The sequence below is a fragment of the Schistocerca cancellata genome, chromosome 7 (assembly GCF_023864275.1).
Source record: "Schistocerca cancellata isolate TAMUIC-IGC-003103 chromosome 7, iqSchCanc2.1, whole genome shotgun sequence".
Taxonomy (NCBI): Eukaryota; Metazoa; Arthropoda; class Insecta; order Orthoptera; family Acrididae; genus Schistocerca; species Schistocerca cancellata.
In genome coordinates, this window is record NC_064632.1 from 227,400,427 (window position 1) to 227,423,529 (window position 23,103).

General features: G+C 39.0%; 1 protein-coding gene across 1 annotated transcript in view; it reads right to left on the minus strand.

Moving 5' to 3' along the window:
- LOC126092571 (tRNA (cytosine(34)-C(5))-methyltransferase) overlaps positions 1-23,103 on the minus strand; it is a 74,228-nt gene that overhangs the window by 2,360 nt on the left and 48,765 nt on the right. The window contains exons 10-13 of the mRNA XM_049908249.1: positions 17,230-17,469; positions 16,995-17,130; positions 9,094-9,171; positions 5,538-5,691 (exon numbers count right to left, since the gene is read on the minus strand). Coding sequence (XP_049764206.1) covers positions 5,538-5,691; positions 9,094-9,171; positions 16,995-17,130; positions 17,230-17,469 — 608 coding nt within the window. The remainder of the gene's footprint in view (positions 1-5,537; positions 5,692-9,093; positions 9,172-16,994; positions 17,131-17,229; positions 17,470-23,103) is intronic.

Genomic DNA, 23,103 nt, shown 5'->3' on the forward strand with positions numbered 1-23,103 from the left:
TCAGACTGTCCATCTTTCTTATTCATTCATACTTCATTTTACTCTGAATAATTTCTTTTCCACTGTCATACACATTAACAATCTTCCACTCAAATTAAGGTGCTGCTTAGACCTTCCCAACAATTACATTATAAGGGAGGAAAACATTTTTTTTTCTTTTTTTTCCCTTGCTGATTCAAACTATCAAATCTCAAATTAGCTTAATGTCAATATTACGAAAAGGATACACTAGCACTCCCCATAGAGTGGAGATGTTGAGTCACAGACAGATACAACAGAAAAGACTGCTACAAAAGTAAGCTTTTAAGCAAAAAGGCGTTCTTCTGAATTCACACAAACACTGTTCACACACACATGGGCCCTGTCTCTAGCTGCTGAGACCAGGTTAGAATTAGCTTAATTTTATTTTAATTCAATTCAATCCTGTTCTCTGTCTCCGTTCACTGTTAAACACCTCATACATGCTGTATTCAGTGTTTCCCCAGTGACACTAATATTTGATGAAAGGTTAAACCACTCTTCACTCAAATAAATCTTTCACTGAGCAGCTGAGTGCATACAGTTATGAAACTTTGTCACACATTAAAACTAAGAGTTCGACTGGAACTGAAATACAAAGCCTGGCCTTACAAAGACAAAACTCTTGCCAGCTGACTTAGCCGGATATGACTCACTATATAGCTCCAAGTTTTAGCTTCCCAGAAACCTTACTTTTACCATACTGAATTAGTGGCAGAAAGAGAAATGATATGGCGGAGAGCGACTTAGCCACAGTTACAGGTTATTCCTCTCAACAGTAGAGAGTATACCATTATGATATTCTTCACAGATTACAACTGTGTGCGGCATTCTGAAAATAGTGTGCTGTGGATTAGAAAGAATACACCTGGTCTTGCACGTCACTCATATTATGAATAAAATGTTATCAGACTTCTAGCTTTGTCAAGTGGTTAAAATGCCACAAACTTTCAACCCAAGTACTATTTGGCCATAGTACAGTGAAATGGTGCCAGTGAGGTTGCAGGGAGATCCTTTTACACTCTAGCTGTCAGCTGGGACATTACTAGTGTTCACATTCTCACATTATCACCAAATATGGGCACGTTTTGAGATGTCAAGGGATAGCCAATCTAATACTGGAGGGAAGTGTGGGGGCAAACACTATAGAGGGAGACCAACAGATGAATACAGTAAGCAGATACAGAAGGACATAGGTTCCAACAGTTATTCGGAGATGAAGAGGCTCGCACAGGATAGGGTAGCATGGAGAGCTGCACCGAACCAATCTTCGGACTGACGATGACAACGACGACGACAATGACAACAACAATGGGCATGTGTTGCCTCAATATTCTACATGCTCCCAATCACTGAATACCTCGCTGCACCCAGTTGTAGACTGCCATCTCTATTAACGATATTGTTCAGTGATTTTAATTCAATGGCTTTTTTTAAATTACATTGTCCTAGGAGTCATAAGTGCAAGCCACAACAAAGGTTTTGTCAAATTTGATCATCTAAAGTCTACAGCATGTCTAAAGCATACTTTTTTGAGATAGCATAAGTGATAAAACCTCTTGTGCTCCTTCCTGTGTTGATATTTGGTGCACACTGTTTGCCTAATTTAAGTTTGGACACACTAACTAGGTATTTTGTAGATCCCAGATGTTCTGAGACCTGCCATATTTTTTTACTGATCTCCGTAACTGTCACATTTTTGATGGCAGCATGAAGAAAGATTTGACTGTGTGTCTTTTCAAGAGGCAACTTATGCTGCATGACATGGGACCATAGAACATAAAAAATGTAAATTTCTTTTCTTGCTCCTCATCGCTGGTCTTATTGTGATTCCTCCTCAACATCAATTCATTTATTGCCACTGTCAAAAATCCAGTAATTACTGAGACCAGTAAAAGATGCAGCGGGTCTCCAAGCATCCAACCAAGGTCTACAAAATACCACGCAAATATAACCAATCTTAATGGCTTGCACTAATGGCTTCTGGTACAGTGCAACTGAAAAAGTCTTTGAAATAAAAATCACTGACAACATCAGTAATTGAGATGGTGGCTACAGCTCAGCGCAGTATACAGTGATTGTGAGGTTGGTGTGGGTGCACCGATCGCAGGCTCAACATAATTTGCTATGCCAATGTAAGGCGATAACATGAGTACCAGTGATGTCACATCCAGCAATTAGAGAATGTAAGAACATACCATCAGTCCACTGGTAGTCATTCCTCTTGACAATGTTTGTTTTATACTTGGTCAAAAGCTTGTGGCATTTTAACCACTCAATGTGGCTTGAAGCCTGAGAATATTTTATTCAATGTTAATGCCACAAGAGACTGCATCCTCACACTCTGTTTATAGTTTTATCTATGCCATAATGTACTGTATGTGAAGGTGACAGAGCTTGCTTCCAGATAGCAGCACGATAGAACCATCTGAAAGGGTTTTCACTGGTACACTAATTTGGCAGCTTGAGCATGGATAAACTAAGGTGACAATATTCCGAAGTTTACTCTTACACCCAGAGCATGCTATTAGTCATCAACTTGTGAGAAATATCACATGAGATGCCAGCAACAGATGTCCAACGGGTTTTTGGTTCTGGCAGCAAAACAAGTCCAATGAAGTACTGTGAGGGCCTCTAGCTTGATATGTTGCAATAATCAAAGAGAAAACTGTTTCTGAGCAAACTGACTTCATTAGTTTACTATACACTTTCCATAAGTGGTTGCAGTACAGTGCACAGAACATTCACTTGACAGACAGCCAGCAACCCTATATTTCCTTTTCCACTTTTTGTCTGCAAAGTAATGTACACATTTTGACCCAGGGAAAATCTAATAATCAAGTTAATTATGTCAGTATCATAAAAGGAGCCCATTATGGGAGGAACAGTAGATACGAAGGAAGGAAAAAAGGAAGGAAGGATTAACATCCTGTTAACCTTGAGGTCTTAAGAGACTGTCTCCTAAGACTGTGTACATTCAAAGACGTCATGAAGACAGTGTTCAACAGCAACAGTGCAATGGATAAAGGGTACAGAAGCACACAATGCTCAATGATGAATACTGAGGGCGCCAGAAATAGAAAATGACCAGCCAGCTCCTTTCTGAAATCCTACATAGTACGAGCATTGGTGCAGAAGTGAGAAGCCACAAGAATAACTAAGCACAAAGAAGAACAGCCTGTCACTGCACTGCTATCCAAAACAATATCATCATACATTACGCAATCCAGTTCCAATCATGCATATGAACTGACTGTCGGTATAAATGTAAAGATAACATATTATATGGCTGTATAACACTTTGCACTATGAATGATGACCCAGCTGCTGGAGTCTAGATATATGCAAATATAATAAAAAACCGCAAAAGAACTATTCTTAATTTAAGGGCATAATAGTAGTTCACAATGCAGTGCTTAATTAATTTTCAAGGACATAGCAGTTACTTTCATTCTGTGTTTATTTCTTACTTTACTCTTCTATTGCGTTGTCTCTCAAGTTTGTTCATTTTGCTTGCATGTTCCAGCTCTGACACCTGGTTTAGCAGAGTTAAATGAGGTACCAATATTTGCTGGGACAGGTGGATAATCAATGAACCAGTGGACTGGTTTATTGGTTTAATGATTAAAGGAACCAAAGTATGAGTCATTAGTCCCTCTTACCTGGAACAGGCAAGTCAACAGACCTACACAACAAAGAAGGGCCTAGCTTGAAACCTAAGGAATAACAACATCATGATCGACCAAAAGTCAACAAAGCCTGGAGAAAGGACACAAAAAAGAAGTGGGGGGGGGGGGGGGGGGAGATTACACACGTGAGGTGCTCCGTCTTGTCCAGGGAGCAGGCAGAAGCCCCCAAAGGCACAAAGGGCGACGGGGGACATACCCTTCACCCCTTATCAGAGGCATCCCACCCAACAGTAACCAGAAAAGATCAGTGACATATGCTGGGTGACAGAAGCACAGGAAAAGAGAGGAAAACACCAAGTCAAACAGAATATGCAAGAAGGCTGAAGAAGATCAAGGGAGTGGGCAGGGTGAGGACTGGGGCAGACCACCAAGCCCAGAACCTATGCCTGTTCAGAGTAGAGGAATGAACCAGTGAAGTATTATTCATTAACTACCCTGCAAACCAAAACATTTTTCCATCAATGCCTTTCATTAGTTTAAAAACAGCGATGATTTACTTGCTTCAGAGCTCTGCCACAGTAAGAATCACTGTCCTATCATTTCAGAAAAAAATGTGATTCGTCTCATATCCGTTCCGGATTACTGGAAGCTAAACTGCTCCCCTGTACACGCCACAATCTGCTTATATTACGCCTTTACACCTCTTGTATCAATGATAATGTGGTGCACTGTCTTTTCAACACCTGTCTATTCAAGCATACAGACCGAGTGGGTTAGCACAGTGGTTAGCATATTGGTCTCGCATTCAGGCAACGATGGTTCAAATCCCTGTCTGTCCATTCAGATTTAGTTTTCCATTATTACCCTAAACCACTCCAAGCAAATGCCAGAATGGTTCTTTTGGAAAGAGCAAGGCCAATGTACATCCTCATCCATTCATAATTTGAGCTTATGGTCGTTTCTAATGACCACAGGATGTTAACTCTTAATCTTACTGTCTTCCTTCAACCACTCCCAAAGCACCTTTGCTACATGAAAACAACAACAACCTATTTTTTGAGAATTTTGTTGAAGTTCTCAACCATCTGTTTATCTAGAAGGAGGCAAGAATGATGAAATTAATGTGGGTCTTTAATTTTATTACAGAAATTTTAGCATGTTGCAAATTGTGTTTAACAAGACTTTTTCACCTTCACTGTTACTTGGCAATTGCAACCGCTACAGGCACTTTCTGTTATCATGCAACAACTTTTTTGTGTCAGTGTGAATAAAATGCAATCAAACAAATTTGTATAGCAAGTTACAGTTAGCTCATTATCATTTTGGAAGTTATTTGAGCAAAGAGCTAACATTCCTGGTTTACATTACGTTAAAAAAGAGAGAGTAAAATTTTGGGATAGTAATCACATCCAGTGATAAACATGCACCTCTGATACTAGTAGCATGAATGCAAAAATATTGGTGCAGTGCTACATAGTTTTAAGCAACTATCATGTTGTAATCCTTTACCATGCAAAAATAAGATCACGAAGTAAGACAAAGGTATGTCAAGATAAGATAAAAGAAGAGGAAAAGGAGAAAAATCCCCCCCCCCCCCCCCACAATCCCCACACACACCAGCAGTGGGAGGGATGGCAGGGAGGGCGGGCTAAGAGAGAGGAGAGCGGAGAAAGAAAGAAGAAGAGAGGCGGAGGGGATAGGGAGAGAGGAGAACTAAATGTTTGCTCCCTTTTTTTTTACGAAAGGATAACATTAAAAATTTTCAGTTTCAAGGCAGGTGTTTCATACATTGTTGAACACTACACATGTAATGTGCTTTTAAAAATCATACAGTACATTTTTTTGCTATTGTATATATTTACATGTAATTGCTGTTTCTTTTTTACTTACAAATGTCTTTAAGCTGCTCTTGTGTCTTCTGATCCAACGATGTAGCTTCTGGAGGGAATTTGGGGTTGTCATTCATCAGAAGGGCTATCAGATCAGACTTTGTAACTTTAATTTTCCTCTTTGGCCCCATATAAGGATAGATACTATGCAAACCCTACAATAAAAATTAAATATGAACAGAAAACAACTCACACAAATAGAAAATGGTGGGTTCAACTGGCACAGAAAATATCTGAAAATGGATCATTAGTTTTCACAACCAAAAATTCACATTATCACGCTAACAAACAAGACTGAAACATTCTTAAAACAGTCCATTAAGACTTACATGTACGCTATAGCTGGGGATATTACGACTTTGCGCAAACAGCAGCATTTATGAAATGTCATGAGCACATGCATTTTCCTGTGTGAAAGTGTCACAAATCTGGGGGAAACAATTTACTAATATTGGTAACAGACAGTTGAAATAGACTTATTTCTCAAGGGCTGAGGTTTTTGTGTAACCTTAACATGATCATTCACTGAAGAAAAATTTTGGTCACATTATCCATTTACAAAAACAGTTAACAATACTGTCATCTTTTAATATTGGGATGTATATACATAACGCACCAACATCCGCCTTCTAATCACAGTCTTCAATGATTTCACTGTCTACTTCACTACCATTACTCATTTCATTGGCATCAGTATTTTCATCACACTCCTCCCAAAGCACGATGTCCTCACTACCATCCTACACATCAGACACACTGCATGTCCTGAACTCACTGATGACATCATGAAAGAGAAAATCCATTGACACATAAGGCAAAATAAGGTTTTTTTTTTATATTCTTTGCAGACGGAGTGAGCATATGATCCCCTTCTGAAGATGGACTGGAACAGTATTTTTGGAGAGTCTTTCAATGTCACCTACGGTCTTGAGGCCATACCTCCGGGTCTGTTTTCAACATATCAACTTATTTTTCACTTCTAATGTGAGGTAACCTTTAAAGGCGTCCAATATGAGCATAGTTCTCTCACTGAGCAGCACACTAGTCTGCGATTCCTAACATCAGCTAGCCAGTAAAAAATAATTCTGTTGCCATCCAGCCTTTTTCTTGGCAATAAATTGCTAACCCCCTAAGGGAAATTTTCCTTGGGCAAAGTTACCCATTTTAATAATAACAAAGAGGGGGAGGCATGCATTCAGCATTTCTTCCTCTACAACACCATGTAACACCATGGTAATTCTTTCTTTTCAGTTTCCTATTGTTCTTAATAAGATACTTATTGTCCCTTTATAGTCTACTGTCACATTGCTTGGCATGTCACAAAAGACTGGTGTCTCAGCGCTGCCCATTTGGTGTGCAGGATAAGAGCACCACTGCCCCATTTGCATTACATACCTCTGGAAGCTGGCAAGTTTCTTGGTAAAATCTTCTGCAATCTGTGTGCTGCTTCGTCAGATACAGGGGCCACTTCTACACATAAACCCAAGTCTCCAATTGATGCTCCCATGAAATTCTGTCCATGTTGCATTTAAGCTCTCAGCAATTTCCGAGGTATTTAACTGGATTATTTGTTGAGAGAAAGATACCCCATCTTCTCTGGAAAATACTGCTTTGTTGAAGTACTAACCATGTGGGCAGAGAGACTTGCACATCTGCAATGAGCTGAGGGCCATGCTAGTTGTAGCGCAGCTACTGACAGGGTCTCCCATGCTGGGAAGGACCCAGTGGATGAACCAGATGAAGAGTATCTAACAACAACCCACCTCTCCCATATCTGTTCCTGCAGTCGTTTCCCAATTCCCCAGACACCTAACGCAAGGTGTAACACGATTCATGCTGAGGGGTGCCTGGCACATGAGAAGTTTTATCATTAACAGAACTACAGGGATACCAGATGACCTCCCTGAGTAATTAGTCTTGCACAGCATGTGTTCCATGGTGTCGACCAAATAGAGCCCCAATTCTTGTGGGACCAGAAAGAAGAACATGGAAAACAAAACAAAAACTGAGGGACTTGATGAGATCTCAAACACCCAAGGAATTGATGGAAGCTATTTCTGCAGTTGGATTGGGCAAACGACCATCTGAGATTTGGAAACTGTTACTGAGAAGTTTGACTAGGGTCAAGATCACATCCTTGTCTGGGGCTCGAATGAGAACACTCCTCAAAAGACAAATAGAAAAGGAAGGTAAAGAATGGCTTCTTGAAGATAAATGGAGGAAACTGAAAGGTCTTGAATCTAAGGCTTCAAAAATAACTCTCTCGGAGCACAGGATAATCAGATCCCTTCTATCACTACGACAGAGAACATGACAACAAGGAAAGAGTCTAATACTCACACTTCTCAGGATAAACACATCCAGAAAAAGCAGAGGAGGAAATTGGGAATAGATCCATAGCATGCAACGTCTAGTGTGTTTGTAATGGTCCATTTGTGTGTATATTTTACTGTAGATTACGAACTTCACCTTCTTGCACTCTAAAGTGTTGCAGAAGTCATGTGGCCCAGGCATCTTTGATTCAGACCCCTTTTCCTCCTGGACTCCTCTTCTGTGCAATACATGTATTCACTTTCCTTTACAATGACTACATTGCAATTTTACAGTTGGTTACACCCAAGTTATACAACATTCTGGAACTAGTGAAAGGTCTCCTAGCACTACTTCTGGCTTTACTAGAATGACAGGGAGCAAAACCAAACAATAAACCTACCTTCAATTGGGCAACAACGGGCTATGACGACTGTGGTTTTTGTTTTCCTGCATTAATCAAATCAAAGTATCCCATATTTACTTTTACTTCATACACAGGATAGAACACTAGCTTTCAGTTCATGATAATTCCCAGTTTTTGGCCTTCTGTAAGAAACTGCAGTTTGCAGCTTATACTCCAAAATGATCCAATGCTGCACATTAGACTACTCATCCAAACACTACTTTTTAACAGCGGTCTATCAGATAATCACTAACTCTGAGTTTGATATTTACATCATAACTGCAGCAATTTCTGAAATGTGTTGATTTTTCTTCCGGTGTTAACACTTACTGTTGAAGATTAAATTTTGCTCTTTAGTCACAGAAAATACAATGCCAGGCTTTGTAAAATGCTCATGTGACTGTGCTATAGAAATACAAAAAAATAAAACAACATAATGAATCAATCGCTTAATCTCCGTGAGTGTGGGCAATAGTCATTCTTTTTTCATAGTTACAGAAAAACAGTGCTCGACTTGTGCAGGATAATGGACCTTTGAGTACTATAATAGTCACTACTTAAACTGTCAGCAATACAAAAGACTGTTGCTTCAGATACAATGATTACTCTCCCTACACTTCAACATTGTTGCTCCACTTTGAACTAAGGAATGAGCACCATAGTTTTTGTAGATGCTGGTAAGGCAGACCCTAATTTTCTATGACTGAGTTTTGGGGGGAAAGTGGGGCTGATATTTGTAGGGATATTGTATATGGTTCTTAAATGAAATTTTACATAAAATGTGTTACTTTTTTATCATCACTAATAAAAACAGAAAGTTATGCCAGTTCGTATCACTTACCTCCTGAGCCAATCGAAAAGGACATTCCTGGACTCTGTTGTCACACCGAACAAATGTTTTAACACCAGTGTTGATCAACTGAAAAGTATTTAAAAATGTTATTTTCAAGGAATTTAAAAGCAAAGTAAGCTATAATAATGGATCACTGCTTCTTATCTATCAAATTATTAAATTTAGTCCATACCCAGTCATTGGATACATACTTCTAAAAGATGCAAGCAGCTCAAGAGACTGCATTCAGCTGGCAATACAATATGTGACCAAAGAAGTTACCTCTATTTATTATAGCTCCCTGACAAAACAGTTTCAAACTTCAATGTACATTATAGCTTTTCACTACCATTCTTATTTTGAACACAAGGGTAAATACAACAAATAATAACAATGTGCTGTGCTGCACTTGCTTTTGCATTTATATTTGGAAACAAAATTTGATGATGCTGACTAGAACATACTCTTTGAATTTCTGAAGTTATCAGGGATAAAATACGGCATACAGGAATCCCCACTTATTATTTAGGATTTGGAGTCTCTGGGGGGAAAAAATGAAACTTTTCTATTCAATATTGTTTTCATTGCGTGAAAGCTGGTGCTGTAATTGAAAAAAATCGAAATGGTTGAAAAACCATTGAAAAATTGTATCATCTCAAGAAACATACGTCAGATTAAGATCCCAGGAAGTGAGAATGCAGTTCTAAAACCTTTAATGAGAAACCAGTTTGTTATAGCAAAATATAATACAAAACATAATACATTACATTGTCCATAGTATTAGTGTAATTTTTTTTGACAGTTGTCACTGAACTTAAAAGCAGCTGGAACAATTCATTAAACTACTTTTAGCTTTGCCAGGAATGATGACATGGACATAGTAGTATTTTGTTCCCTCTGGGATCTTTTTTAATGTGAGTCTCTTTGCCTCTCAGAAACCTCCCTGTTTTACTGAAGCAAATGTTTGAAATGGTGATCATTTTCTGCAATACATATTGCAATCCTATTTCTAAAGGACAATCCTACATCTCTAAGTATTTCTTCACTAATGTTTGCACATTCATTGATAATTTGCTGTCATATACTTTCCGGTGTTGTTGGTCCTTCCATGCAACATTTCTCTTTTAATGTTCCCCACGGGAAATATTGGGAGAAGTGAAATCGTGTGAATATGCGGGCCAATTTTGAGGAACACCTCGTTCAATCTATCGACCATCATAGTTTTGAATCAAAACTTCTCACTTTATCTGTGAATAATTTATTGGACATCCATTGTGTTTAAACACCATATCAATTTCTGTTTGAAGTGGGAGACCTGCAAATAGTACTGAAAAAAAGAAATATCTCATTCACATTACTATCTATGAAAAATATATGGGCCACTTATCCATGTACCTGAACATACCACACCAAACACTGACACTCCACAGTTGTTGATGCTCGACTTGCCTTAAACAGTGGGAACTCTCCACTGAACAATAATACATATTATGCCATTCAATTGACAATGATTCAAAGAAGTTGATTCATCAGGAAAAGTGTCTGTAAAATAAAATTACTATAGGCCGCTAGTTGTTGCTGTATTTCAAAAGTTCAAGGGGTCTGCAAGTCATTACCACGTTTTTCATGTAAAAATAAGTGAGGTGGGTGGAATTTGTATTAAAGCGGCATGTGCAGAACAGTCCTTGGCGAAATTTCTCAATCTCTCGTGATTTGTCAAGAACTAACATGAGGATCTGCAGTAACTGCACCTAAAACATTCTCTTTGGCATTTTTCATTTGCCAAAGGCAGTGGTTGGACTCTTTCTTTGTGTTGCTCATTTACACTTTCAGTGAACAGCAAAGAGTAACTGTAGAAGGAACATTCCTATCAGGGAATGGATTAGCACACCTTAAGGAAGGGTTGACTGCAGTTCAAATACTTGAAGTAAATTGAAATGTGAACACTTCGCACAACCTTTTCCTTGTCCATAGTAAACGGTATGGCCACAGTCATGCTCCAAACAGTCTGACTACTTCCTTGAAACTGGTAGTGTTACACCTATGGCGAGAGTCTGACACATGGTCGCAGTCCATGCTTTATAGACAGTAATTTGAATGGTAAAAAATGTATTGCAGGAAATGGTCATCATTTTTCGATTTTCAACTCATTTTCATTTTTGGTCAATTGCAACACCAATGGACAATGAAAACACTGTTAAATAGAGAAGTTAATGTATTTTTTCCCCAGGGAACCCAGATCCACCTTACAAAAGTGATTCTTATTTATGATTCCGAAGTTGACACTACACCCGTGCTCTGGAGGTGAGACAGGTGGTTTAGATTCATGCCACAGGGTGTCCCCCTTCAACACAAACCACTTCTCTTACAACCTATTTTTAATTCAATTTGTAATTTTCTAGATATTTCAAAAACCATCTTCAAATACCTAATTCTGTATTGAAAATGATTTGTGATATTTGCAACACAAAAGCCTAGTCATCTGTTCTGAAAAATTATCTGGACCATCCAATCTCCAAGTAACCACATGCACCAAATCTGAGAACCACCTTTTTTCAATCAACATACCCATGAAGGTAAATAAAAGTACACATTAGTGAGCTCTCCCATGTGTGTATCAATTATATATGAGAATTCTTACTATTTGCTGTACCATATTTACTCCAATATAAGATCATCCTGATTATAAAACAACTCATTTTTTCAAGAGGCTTGTTAACATATTCTAACTAAACAAAATTGCAAACAGTTTTACTGACAAAGTATCTTCCTAAAAAGTTAACATCATACCAATTCTAAATTTATACCTTTTATTGATTGTCCACAGTTTTGATAATAAGAGGAGAAATAAAATAAACAAAAATAAAATGAACAATTGAAAATCCAGGATCGAATGTAACAATATTACGAAAAGGAAAGTTGCTACTCATCATACATCGGAGATGCTGAGTCACAGATAGGCACAATAAAAAGACTGTCACAAATACAGCTTTTGGCCAGCAAGGTCTTCATCAAAACTAGACACACACACACACACACACACACACACACACACACACACACACTTGTGTTTGTGCGAGTGTGTACGTGTGTCTCTGTCATCTAATTTTGATGAAGGCCTTACTGGCCAAAAGCTATATTTGTGACAGTCTTTTTTATTGTGCCTATCTGTGACTCAGCATGTCTGCTATATGGTGAGTAGTAACTGTCCTATTCACAAAAATAAGTCTCTTACATTAATTTGCAGACATTTTTCTTTCCCACATTTTTCGCTTACTAACCCTGTCATCTGTGGTATCACTATTTTTAATTACCATTCTAACAGCACAACTATGACATTCACATCTTCATCGTCACAAATATTTGGCTGTTTCTTCCAAATATGTTGCAATTTCTGAGGTTGTGGTTATCGTGGGACCTGAGGTCACAGCTGTTTTTACCCTAACACATATTGGATATCACTTCTATACTGATGTGAGAATGTTAGAATAAACATACTGTCTGCCCATCACTCTTTTATCCGCTATGTAGAACCAGCAACTGACTCACCGCTTCTCATTCCCATCATACATCTCGGTGAGCATCAACAACGTTGCAGCATGAAACGTGTAAATATGTCAAAGGTAACTGTGACATGTAAGCAAATAATAGGCCAAGCGCCAAAAAGGTGATTTACAGATAGTCAACAAATTGTGTATAGCACTTAAACAAAAGCAACATAAAAGTTACAAACACATGTGGGTTTTTATTCTATTTTAATGGATTTAAGAACAAAATGATACAAAATATGAAAAAATGGTCTGTTTGAAATGGGTTTAACATAAATAACGATAAAAGTGCCATCGTGTCCATTTTCACTCATTTCGCAAGTTTCTCATAAAACCACTTATTCTCCTCTTTTACAAATGGTATCATTTTAGCTTAATCCCTTCTCTTTTCTTCAGACAGCCTATATTCCCAGTGTAGTGTTTCCAGCTGCACATGTTGAGATCAGAAGGCTTTACATTTCTCTTCAAGATTTAATATTCCTTGAACTCTTCAATTTCACTAAGAGTTGACCAAACTTGCAGTACCCCGGGCTGTTCAACAGTCAGTCTGATCCATTGTGCTTTTGAAATATGCACACTGGTGACATTCATATATTTTTCAGCAGCTGACTTAAAAGTTGTAAAAATCTGTTTCTTGCATAATAGTCACTACAAATGGTATGGTGTGCATAACTTCAGTGATGAGGCGAACTAAATCTTTTGTAACTTCAAACACAGTTAGCCTCTTTCATTTCTCAATGTGAGCAAAATCACAATCACAAGACATAAAAGAGTGTCCTTTCACCAAAAACTTGTGTTCTATTTCCATAAAGTAACCCTTTGCTGTAAGGTAAACCCACAGAAACATCATTATCTTGTTTTTGTTTTGTCCACAGCAGTTATGACTCCACATTATTAGTTTCTTTTTACAAGTAAGTGTCAAAGTAAAAGCTTTGTGCACATAGGAAGCAATTTCATTCCCACCCCTGTCACATACAGCCTCATGCCAGAGAAACATGTGACCGGTTTGATTATCAACCAAAAGTATTAATTTGAGAGCTGTTCACTGTGTCTTAATGAAGGAAGAAAAAACACATTTTTGCAAATCCATTGCAGCTGTACATACTTCTGAGTAATGCCCCTGGCTCTTGATTGTGACAGTTTTCGTGGAATCTATAGCTTTCTTTGCTTTTTGGTGACGGCATTCTAGCTGCAGTTTATTGTCTTTATTATTGGGATCACACCTCAATTTGGCTTTAAGGAGGCCACATGTAGAACAAGTGTCACTTGGCAACTGATGAAATTTTAGCTTGGGGAATCTGACTTTAAAGATTTTTTGCATAGAAACAGTATGTGAGGTTAGTGTCTTCATGGTGCCTTTGAAATTCCTTAAATAAATGATAAACAGTAAGGTCTTCATAAGTTTGTCACCCATTTTTTCCCTTGAATAGTGGCTGTCTTGTCTTGGTATGGCGTTAATATGAACAACAACCAGCTTTTCATCTTCTTCTTTATATTTCTGGTGTTTTGCCTTATTTCCTCACTCTTCTTCATATACAATCTCACCCCTCTGTTTCAACCGTGTTAATGTCTGAACTCTTCTTATGGTCAAACCGAGAACCTCAATAAATGTTCCTTTACATTCTCTTATTACGTCTCCCTCACCATCAAGCAATGTGTAAGACATAGTTACGTTTTTCTTCTTGGGTATGACCAGCTTTCCTGCATCTTCCTCAGTACACAGCTGCGCAGTTTCGTTACTATCATCATATACTTTTGACCTTCACCCCTTCACTTTGCAAAAATGTATGTGAGACACTGCATAGTTATTTTGCTTCACTGTATCGTTTGGTTAGTAGAATTCCTTAAACAACTTCAGTTTCTGGTCATATGAAAGGTGCCTGCATTTAAACTTACGTTTACAGGAGACCTGAATAAGTGAAGCAGTATATATAATATGTTTAACTCAACATGCCTATATATTTGCAAGTAAGTAAATAATTTCACTCCAGTAGTTAACTATAACCTCATAATCAGAATGATGATTTTTGTCCATACAAAATTCGTTTCAATAGCAAATTGAATGCATTAAAATACTAGAACATAACTTTCACAGATTCCAATCCTTGTAATAAAAATTAAAACGGCAATCAAGTCCTACCTGGTGCTTGGGAGCCTCTTTACCTGGAACAACAGTGCTGTCTTTTCGAGTATACTCCTTTCCTTCGTTGCGTAATTTCTTCCTTTCACTTTGAGCACTACCTTCACCTTTCTTCCTCCGTTTTGGTGCAGTTTTCCTTTCCATTTTTCAAAATTGTGTGTCATGTATCTGTAATAATTACTTCAGCAGTGTCCTATTGTTGCAAACAAACCGCAGAGCTACTTCAATTGTCAACAATTCACACTCGTATGTGCCAAGACAATAACAGAGAACAGAGGGCACATGACTCGTTATTTGAGCACTGATGTTGGTGTTAGACGTGAGTGCCATCCTGTGACAGTTGCAAACACTGTTTCACGCTGTTCTGGTGCTTGTATCAGGATACATATTACTGGCAATGGTGGTTACAGTGGAATTTCACTTATAACTCAAATTTTCATTTTTTGGCACTTGACCCATTATTTAATTACATGCCACAACTTATCTAGACACTTTGGTTACAGTGAAATTTCACCTATAACTCAAATTTTCATTTTTTGGCACTTGACCCATTATTTAATTACATGCCACAACTTATCTAGACACTTTTTGTTTTCGGCAAAAATGAACGCTACTGTTGAGTGCTTGTGCAATTTTGAAGTCAATTCAATTTCGACAACAACAAATGATTTCACGTAAACTGCAGTTTAAAAGTGAGGGATGCACTATTCCCCTCCCCGCACTCATGTAGTTCTCAGCCAAGCTGTTATCACTGTTCCCCATCCAACACTTCCACAGTGCTGTGCTTATTTGACTGAAACATGGACTGCAGTACCTCCACCGGTACAAGTCATATGTAACAACAGCAACTAATACATAAATAAAAGATTGCAATCATGATTCAGTTCAATTCAGAAACTTTTGCTCATCCCATGATCTACTAACACCTGTGGCACTACCTCCACGATGAGTCTTCTCGCAACAACAATTAGTTTAATAAGATTTATTTCGTTTCTTAGACATTTCATTCTGGATTGATTTTCCTTCTTGTTTAATCTGAATGTTACCACCATGTTCTAAAGCTGATTAAAAGCTGGTATTCTAATACAAGAACACCAATAGAATTTCTCATTTGGAACCCTCTTAGTAAATCATTACAATCTCTCATACTCAAAATACTGATCTGGGTTCTGAATCAAGCAATGTTTTTTGAACAACAATATTTCTTCTTTTCAATGTTACCTTTACTTAAAATGCAGCAATAATGTTTGTACATGGTATTCATGTATGTATGAGAACTTTTATTGCAAACCCTGGTCAAATACAACAAGAGTTTGTAAGATGATAGACTTTAGTGTTATTTCCTCCGGTGTGTCATAAAATTGTCAAATTTGTAGCAAGCAATAGTGTGTTGTAGTGGATAGTTCATAGTTTCTCGCGTATCTCTCACACTAGCACCGCAGGAGTCATATGTCATGTGATTGTTCGATCAACGATGGTACTGTTGGTTGGTTGTTTTGGGGAAGGAGACCAGACAGCGTGGTCATCGGTCTCATCGGATTCGGGAAGGATGGGGAAGGAAGTCGGCCGTGCCCTTTCAGAGGAACCATCCCGGCATTTGCCTGGAGTGATTTAGGGAAATCACGGAAAACCTAAATCAGGATGGCCGGACGCGGGATTGGATGGTACTGTATCGAGTGTTTTGGCGCACCAGGAAATCTTGAGCATGTTCAAATGCGAGTATCATTTGTCCATCTCTGCCTTCCAAATTCTTCAAAATAAATCTGCACGTGACCTCAATAGCCCAAGCTTCATCTGTAAATGTAAGATGACCCCCATATACCCTATTAAACAATGTTTAAAAATGTTACCCTCAGCAGCAATAATTTATTCTGCGAATATAAGATTACCTTTTATTTTTCAAATGACAAATTTGGGAAAAAAGTAACCTTATAATCGGATAAATATGTCATTTAAATGTGATTCAAATATGATACTTTGAATTTAAATTTTATTTCCAAACTCTCACTCACTCGCTCTCTCTCTCTCTCTCTCTCTCTCTCTCTCTCTCTCTCACACACACACACACACACACAATAGCCATCATCTGCAATTTGATTATGCCATGACAAACTGTTAAATGCCTTCTTACAATTCACTTAACACACGCAAATACATGACTTTTAGTAGTTGATTTAAGCAAACATTTATTTCTTATTCAATCTGTTAAAACTTACTCTCACCTTAATGTTACTTTCATTATGTAAAACTATATCTCGTACTGCTGGCGATGTGAAGTATATGTTCTTTTTCTTTCCTTCTTTGCATCTTGTCAACAAACAAGTTGGCTGTAAATTTTTGTCAATGTCATAAAAGTCCCTGTAAAGAAACATTTTGTAGAAGTCTACAGTATCTGCTTCATTAGCATAAATAAAACATATACACAACTAAAAGGTATTTACTGACAACATTACAAACCTTATCTGTGGCCAAAGAGGTTCATTTTCATCAAAGAAAATGAATGGATCTTCTTTGTACCCATGCATTCTCCTCCTCTTCCTCTGTGGTTCTGGTGCAGAATCTTTCTTTTCTGTAGATGGTTCAGTACTACTTGCATCATTTTGTTTCAATGGTGCTTCCCAAGGCAAAGGACGCACCTTTTCCAAAACTGCCACAAAGAAACCTCCAGTATCTTGTTTGTGAGGAAGTATGCGTATGCTGTGAAGCCAAATAAATGTGAAGCCAAATAAATATGACTGTATCATCTTAATAAGGTTCTCTCCAAAGAAAGTATAAATTACTATTACATTAAAAACAATGTATCAACAATTTGGTGCCCTAAATGATTGTTTCTGCAACACAAAAATATTATAAATTCCATTTCAAATCTGCTGTGCTTGACACTACAAAACAATTATCACTGCATCAAACTGTCTATTGTAGGTAGCTGTGTTTGGAAATTATTATTATATTGAAAAAGTTTCACTTCTGCAGATTGTGTTTTATTGTCAATTTCACCTGAAGAAATAACTGAGCCAAAAAGCTACCAATATAAAGACATGCTGCAGTTGACTACGTCATGTAATAAACAGGAATTTCTCACACAAGATGTAACAGTTCCTACAATAAGGCTTTAACAGTCTTGAAAGAGTAAGAAATATTGTATTGGGAGCTGGAATTAATTCTCATTGTTGACAAAGTGCAGTAGTTGCACTAGCGCAGCACAGTGGGCAGTAAAATAGTACCTGTTTAACGCTACAAACATTGGGCTTTCACATTTGTGCATGACTTTGGGGCAGCGTGAACAGAGCATACCTATTTAGTGTCTTGAACATGTTAGGTTTTGTATTTATAAAACAGTATTTCAATAAATGTTACTCTTCTGCTATCATCTCAAGAAAAGTGCTGTCGAAAATCATTGTCTGCTACTGGAAGCATATGGAGAACGCACTACGTCAGAAACAATGTACAGAGACTGGTTTCGATAATTCAAAGACAACAATTTTGAGGCGAGTGGCCAAATGCACCCTGATCAGTGTGGTATACCATGACCTGCTGTAACTGGGTCAAATGGTGAATACTGAATGCTATGAAGCACGATTACTCAATCTGAATCAGGCTCTTAAGGACAAACACCTTCAATATGCTCACACACGTGTCAAAGTTTTTTCTGCTACATGACAATACCTAGCCATATGTTGTAAACTAAATGCAGGAAACCTTGATAGGACTTCAACTGGATGTCTTACCCCACCTGTCATATTATTACACATCGACCCTTAAAATTACCATTAGTTTCTGTGTCCACATAGCATGACTTTCTGAACAACATGTCACATCTTTTAACAATCTCGAAAACTGGCTCCATGAGTGGACCACCTTAAAAGATCCTGATTTTTTTGACACAGCCCAAGGTGGTAATAGGTTGTAGCTGCCAAAGGACACTAATTTCAGTACATTATCTTGTGCAATTCTATTAAAATAATGTGTGTTTTCTGTCCAATTATCTTCTTCTTCTTCTTCTTCTTCATTGTTGCTTTGGCCCAAATGACCATAGGTCTATGCCTTCTCTAGATCTCTCCAACAATAATTTCTGTTCCTGGCTTTCATAGTCCATTCTCCTTTTCTCAGGCCCATTGTCTCTTTACCCTTGTCGACACCATCTTCCGTCTTGTCCGTGGCCTTCCACAGCCCCTTATGCACACCAGATCCTGAGAACACTATTCATGGCTGACGTACCTCTTCTATCCTAATTAGATGTCGTGTCTACATAAGTCTTCTTTTCTTCACCTTAGGTTGGTCAGTTCCTGGTTGTTTACAAATCCTCCATCCCTGTAACTGGGGGTACCTCTTGTGGTCAAACCCTTTATATCTTGCTCTCTAAGACTAGCAGATTTTGTTCGCCATTTTTCTTTAATGTATAAGGAGTATTCAAATCAAAAGGTATAAAATGTCATAACAACCAAAGCAGTTGAAATTAGCAAATGCCGCTTTGAGACAACTTAGAGAGACATCAGGGGCACAATTGTAGTGTCTGGTGTGGTTGTGCCCATGTACATGCATCACCACTTCCCCTTAAAAAATTCAGAGCTGTGCCCTCAGTAGGCAAGGTTTTTCTTTTTCAACGTCTGAAGTGCGATACTCACTCAGTTCCTCAAGCAGTGAAAAAAATATTAACAGTGACGTGTATTGTGAGACAGTCCATAGCCTACAAAAGTCCGCCACAAGCAAACGGCCTCAGCTGCTCATGGAGTGAGTGATTCTGCTCCACGATAATGCGTGTCTTCATGTCTCCACGGTTAGACAAAGTGAACCAGCAAGTTCAAGCTGGAGCAGCTTGAGCATCCAGTCTGCAGCCCGGACATGTCGCCCTGTGACTTCCATGTGTTTGCTCTGTCTCTTATTAATTTACTTGGTATAAAATGCTTAACTGTCACTAAGAATACTTTTTTGAATTTAACAATACTAGAGAAGGAAAGTTGCTACTCACCATATAGCGGAGATCCTGAGCCGCTATAGGCACAACAAAGATATTCACACAACTAAATAAGTCCCTTCTGTACAGCCTAGCCACCCGTGGTTGTCGCATCTGCAGTGACGAGCAGTCGCTCTCAAAATATAAAGAGGGTCTCACTGAAGCCTTCACTGACCGTAATTATCCTCCCATCCTTTTACAAAAACAAATCTCCCGTGCCTTATCTATCCAGTCTCCCACCACCTCCCAAAGTCCCACAGTCCGGCCACAGAGGAGCATTCCCCTCGTAACTCAGTACCATCTGGGACTGGAGCATCTGAATCACATTCTCCGCCAGGGTTTCGGTTACCTCTTGCTGTGCCCTGAAATAAGAAATGTTCTGCCCACTATCCTTCCCACCCCTCCTACTGTGGTATTCCGCCGTCCGCCGAACCCACACAATATACTCGTCCATCCTTACACAAACCCTGCTCCCAATCCCATACCACATGGCTCAGACCCCTGTAATAGACCTAGATGCAAGACCTGTCCCATACATCCTCCTACCACACCTACTCCAGTCCGGTCACTATCACCTATCCCATCAAAGGCAGGGCTACCTGTGAAACCAGTCATGTGATTTACAAGCTAAGCTGCAACCACTGTGCTGCATTCTATGTAGGCATGACAACCAACAAGCTATCTGTCCACATGAATGGCCAACGACAAACTGTGGCCAAAAAACAAGTGGCCCACCCTGTTGCTGAACACACTGCCAAACATGACATCCCTCATCTCAATGACCGCTTCACAGCGTGTGTCATATGGATCCTTCCCACCAACACCAGCTTTTCTGAATTGTGCAGGTGGGAAGTTCCCGAAACCCTCCCGGCCTCAACTTTTGTTAGTCACTGTCCTCACCCATCCAGCCCCCTCCCTGTTCCCATTCCAGCACTACACAGCCATCATTTCACTGCCACACCGTCTTTTAATTCCTTTTATTTCTCTCCTTTTCACTACTTGCCCCCCCCCCCCCCCCACCTTCTCTCCTGCCCTCCGTCTAAACTTCAACACTTCACTGTCTGCCACTCCCACCATACTATCCCTCCCTCTCCCCGCCCCAGCCTCCTCCTTACCCCCAGCCAGTCGCCACTCCCATCATGCACTGGTGCTGTTGCTTGCATTGTAGTTTCAGCTCTCTGAGACTGCAGACGCGCGCGCGCGCGCGTGTGTGTGTGTGTGTGTGTGAGAGAGAGAGAGAGAGAGAGAGAGAGAGAGAGAGAGAGAGAGAGTGAGAGAGAGAGAGTGAGTCTACTGCTGACAAAGGCCTTAAAGGCTGAAAGCTTTAATTGTGTGAATCTTTTTGTTGTGCCTATCACGACTCAGCATCTGTGAGTGAGTAGCAACTTTCCTTCTCTGGTATTGTAGCATTCCATCCTGGATTTTCCATTGTTTGATTTTTGAATTTGAGCTACATCTGGTTGACAGTTACACGAAGTGTTAAAATAAAGAGGTACTAAATGTTGTAACAACCAAACCAGTTGAAATTTGTATATGTCACTTTAACATAACATAGTGAGACATGCCTGTCTCTGTCTATCTGCTCCTCTTCCCTCTCTTGTCCAATTACCCCCCCCCCCACTATCTCTGTCTATCTCCTCCTCCTCCTCCTCCTCCTCGTCCTCCTATTTGTGCCTATCTCCTCTTTCCCCACCACTGTCTGTCCATCTGCTTGTCCTCCCTTCTCTCTCTCCATATTCTATCACTCACCCCAATAGGAAGATGGTGGTTCTGACCCCTACAGTATTTCTTTCCAGACTGTAAATAATGAGTGTACCAGATTTGATTGAAATCATTCCAGGAGTTTAGGCTGAGCTTTTTACCCGCAGCTTTGCTTGTATACGTACATATCACATATATATCACACATATTTAACACACTTCATGTGTACTTTCACAAATATTTCACCTGTCTAGCAAATTTTGCCCTGGAGTTTCATTTTCAGGTATCTTAATGTTTAGCGTGTCATATCTCCTATGATCTGTACATTCTTATAATTTTGCAGGTACATCCAGTGGTGTAAAATTTGTTGTGAATACAGTAGCAACTTTCCTTCTCTGGTATTGTTGCATTCCATCCTGGATTTACCATTGTTTGATTTTTGAATTTGAGCTACATCTGGCTGACAGTTACACGAAGTGTTCAAATGAAGAGGTACTAAATGTTGTAACAACCAAACCAATTGAAATTTGTGTATGTCACTTTAGCATAACATAGTGAGACATGATGCAAAGAACGTGTCGTCACCTCCAAAAACAAAGCGAAGCTGTGCTCTCAGTAGGTAAGACGATGCTCACCATCTTTTTCGACATGCGAGGTACGATACTCATGGAATTCCTCAAGCACACAAAAACCATTAACAGTGACATGGACTGTGAAACACTCCACTGCTTATTTAGGTCCATCAAGAGCAAACGGACTGGGCTGTTTACATAGGCAGTAATTCTGCTTCATGGTAACACACTTCCACACGTCTCCAAGGTCAAAGTAACAGTAATGGTCAGGTTCAAATAGGGACTCAGTTACCTGTCTGAGTGTACAATCTGAGCGACAGTTGATTTGTTCCTTGTAAAATTACACTGATAGTCCCCTATAATTCAATCTGCAACTGGACTCACCCTCTTCAGTAGACATGCTTACATTACAGAGTGCAACATCACATACCAGAGGAACATTCTGTTTTAGTATAGCACAGACTATGGCTATTTTCCAGTTGTCATGCAATCTCTCATATTCCCAAACATTTTTTAATAATTATGTAATTATTTTAACCAGTACCAGTCATCCATTCTTTATTAACTCTCTGGCAATTTGATCTTCTCTGAAAGCTTTTTTTATGTTTTTCATTATTTCCTCTATTTCTTCTTCTTTGGGGGTCTCTACTTCACTGTGTGGTGTCACACAGAAAAGACTGAATAAGGCCACCACAGTTTAGAAATTCTTTGAAGTACTCTGCCTACTGTCATTCTACTTCAGTGTCACTCATGAGGATCGTCCCCTGTGTGGCTTTAACAAATGTTTCCTTTTTCTTATATTTCTATGTTACTTTCTTTACTACTCTTCAGCTAGCTCCTTGTAATATTTCCAAATCTCCTAACTTAGTATAGTTGCACTTTCCTTTCTTATTATGGCCTTTTGACTCCTGATATGTTTTCTAACCACCACTTCCTAGCCAAGCTTATCCCTTCTTTTTTTTCTGGCACACTTGATTGAACCACACTTTATCCAGCCTCTTGTGTGCCCAGAACTTATGATGCTACCTTATTTACTGTTTCCTTAATTTGAGACCAGCTGTGGTTGATATCAGCATCTCTCATTTCTTCGTCACATTTATGTAG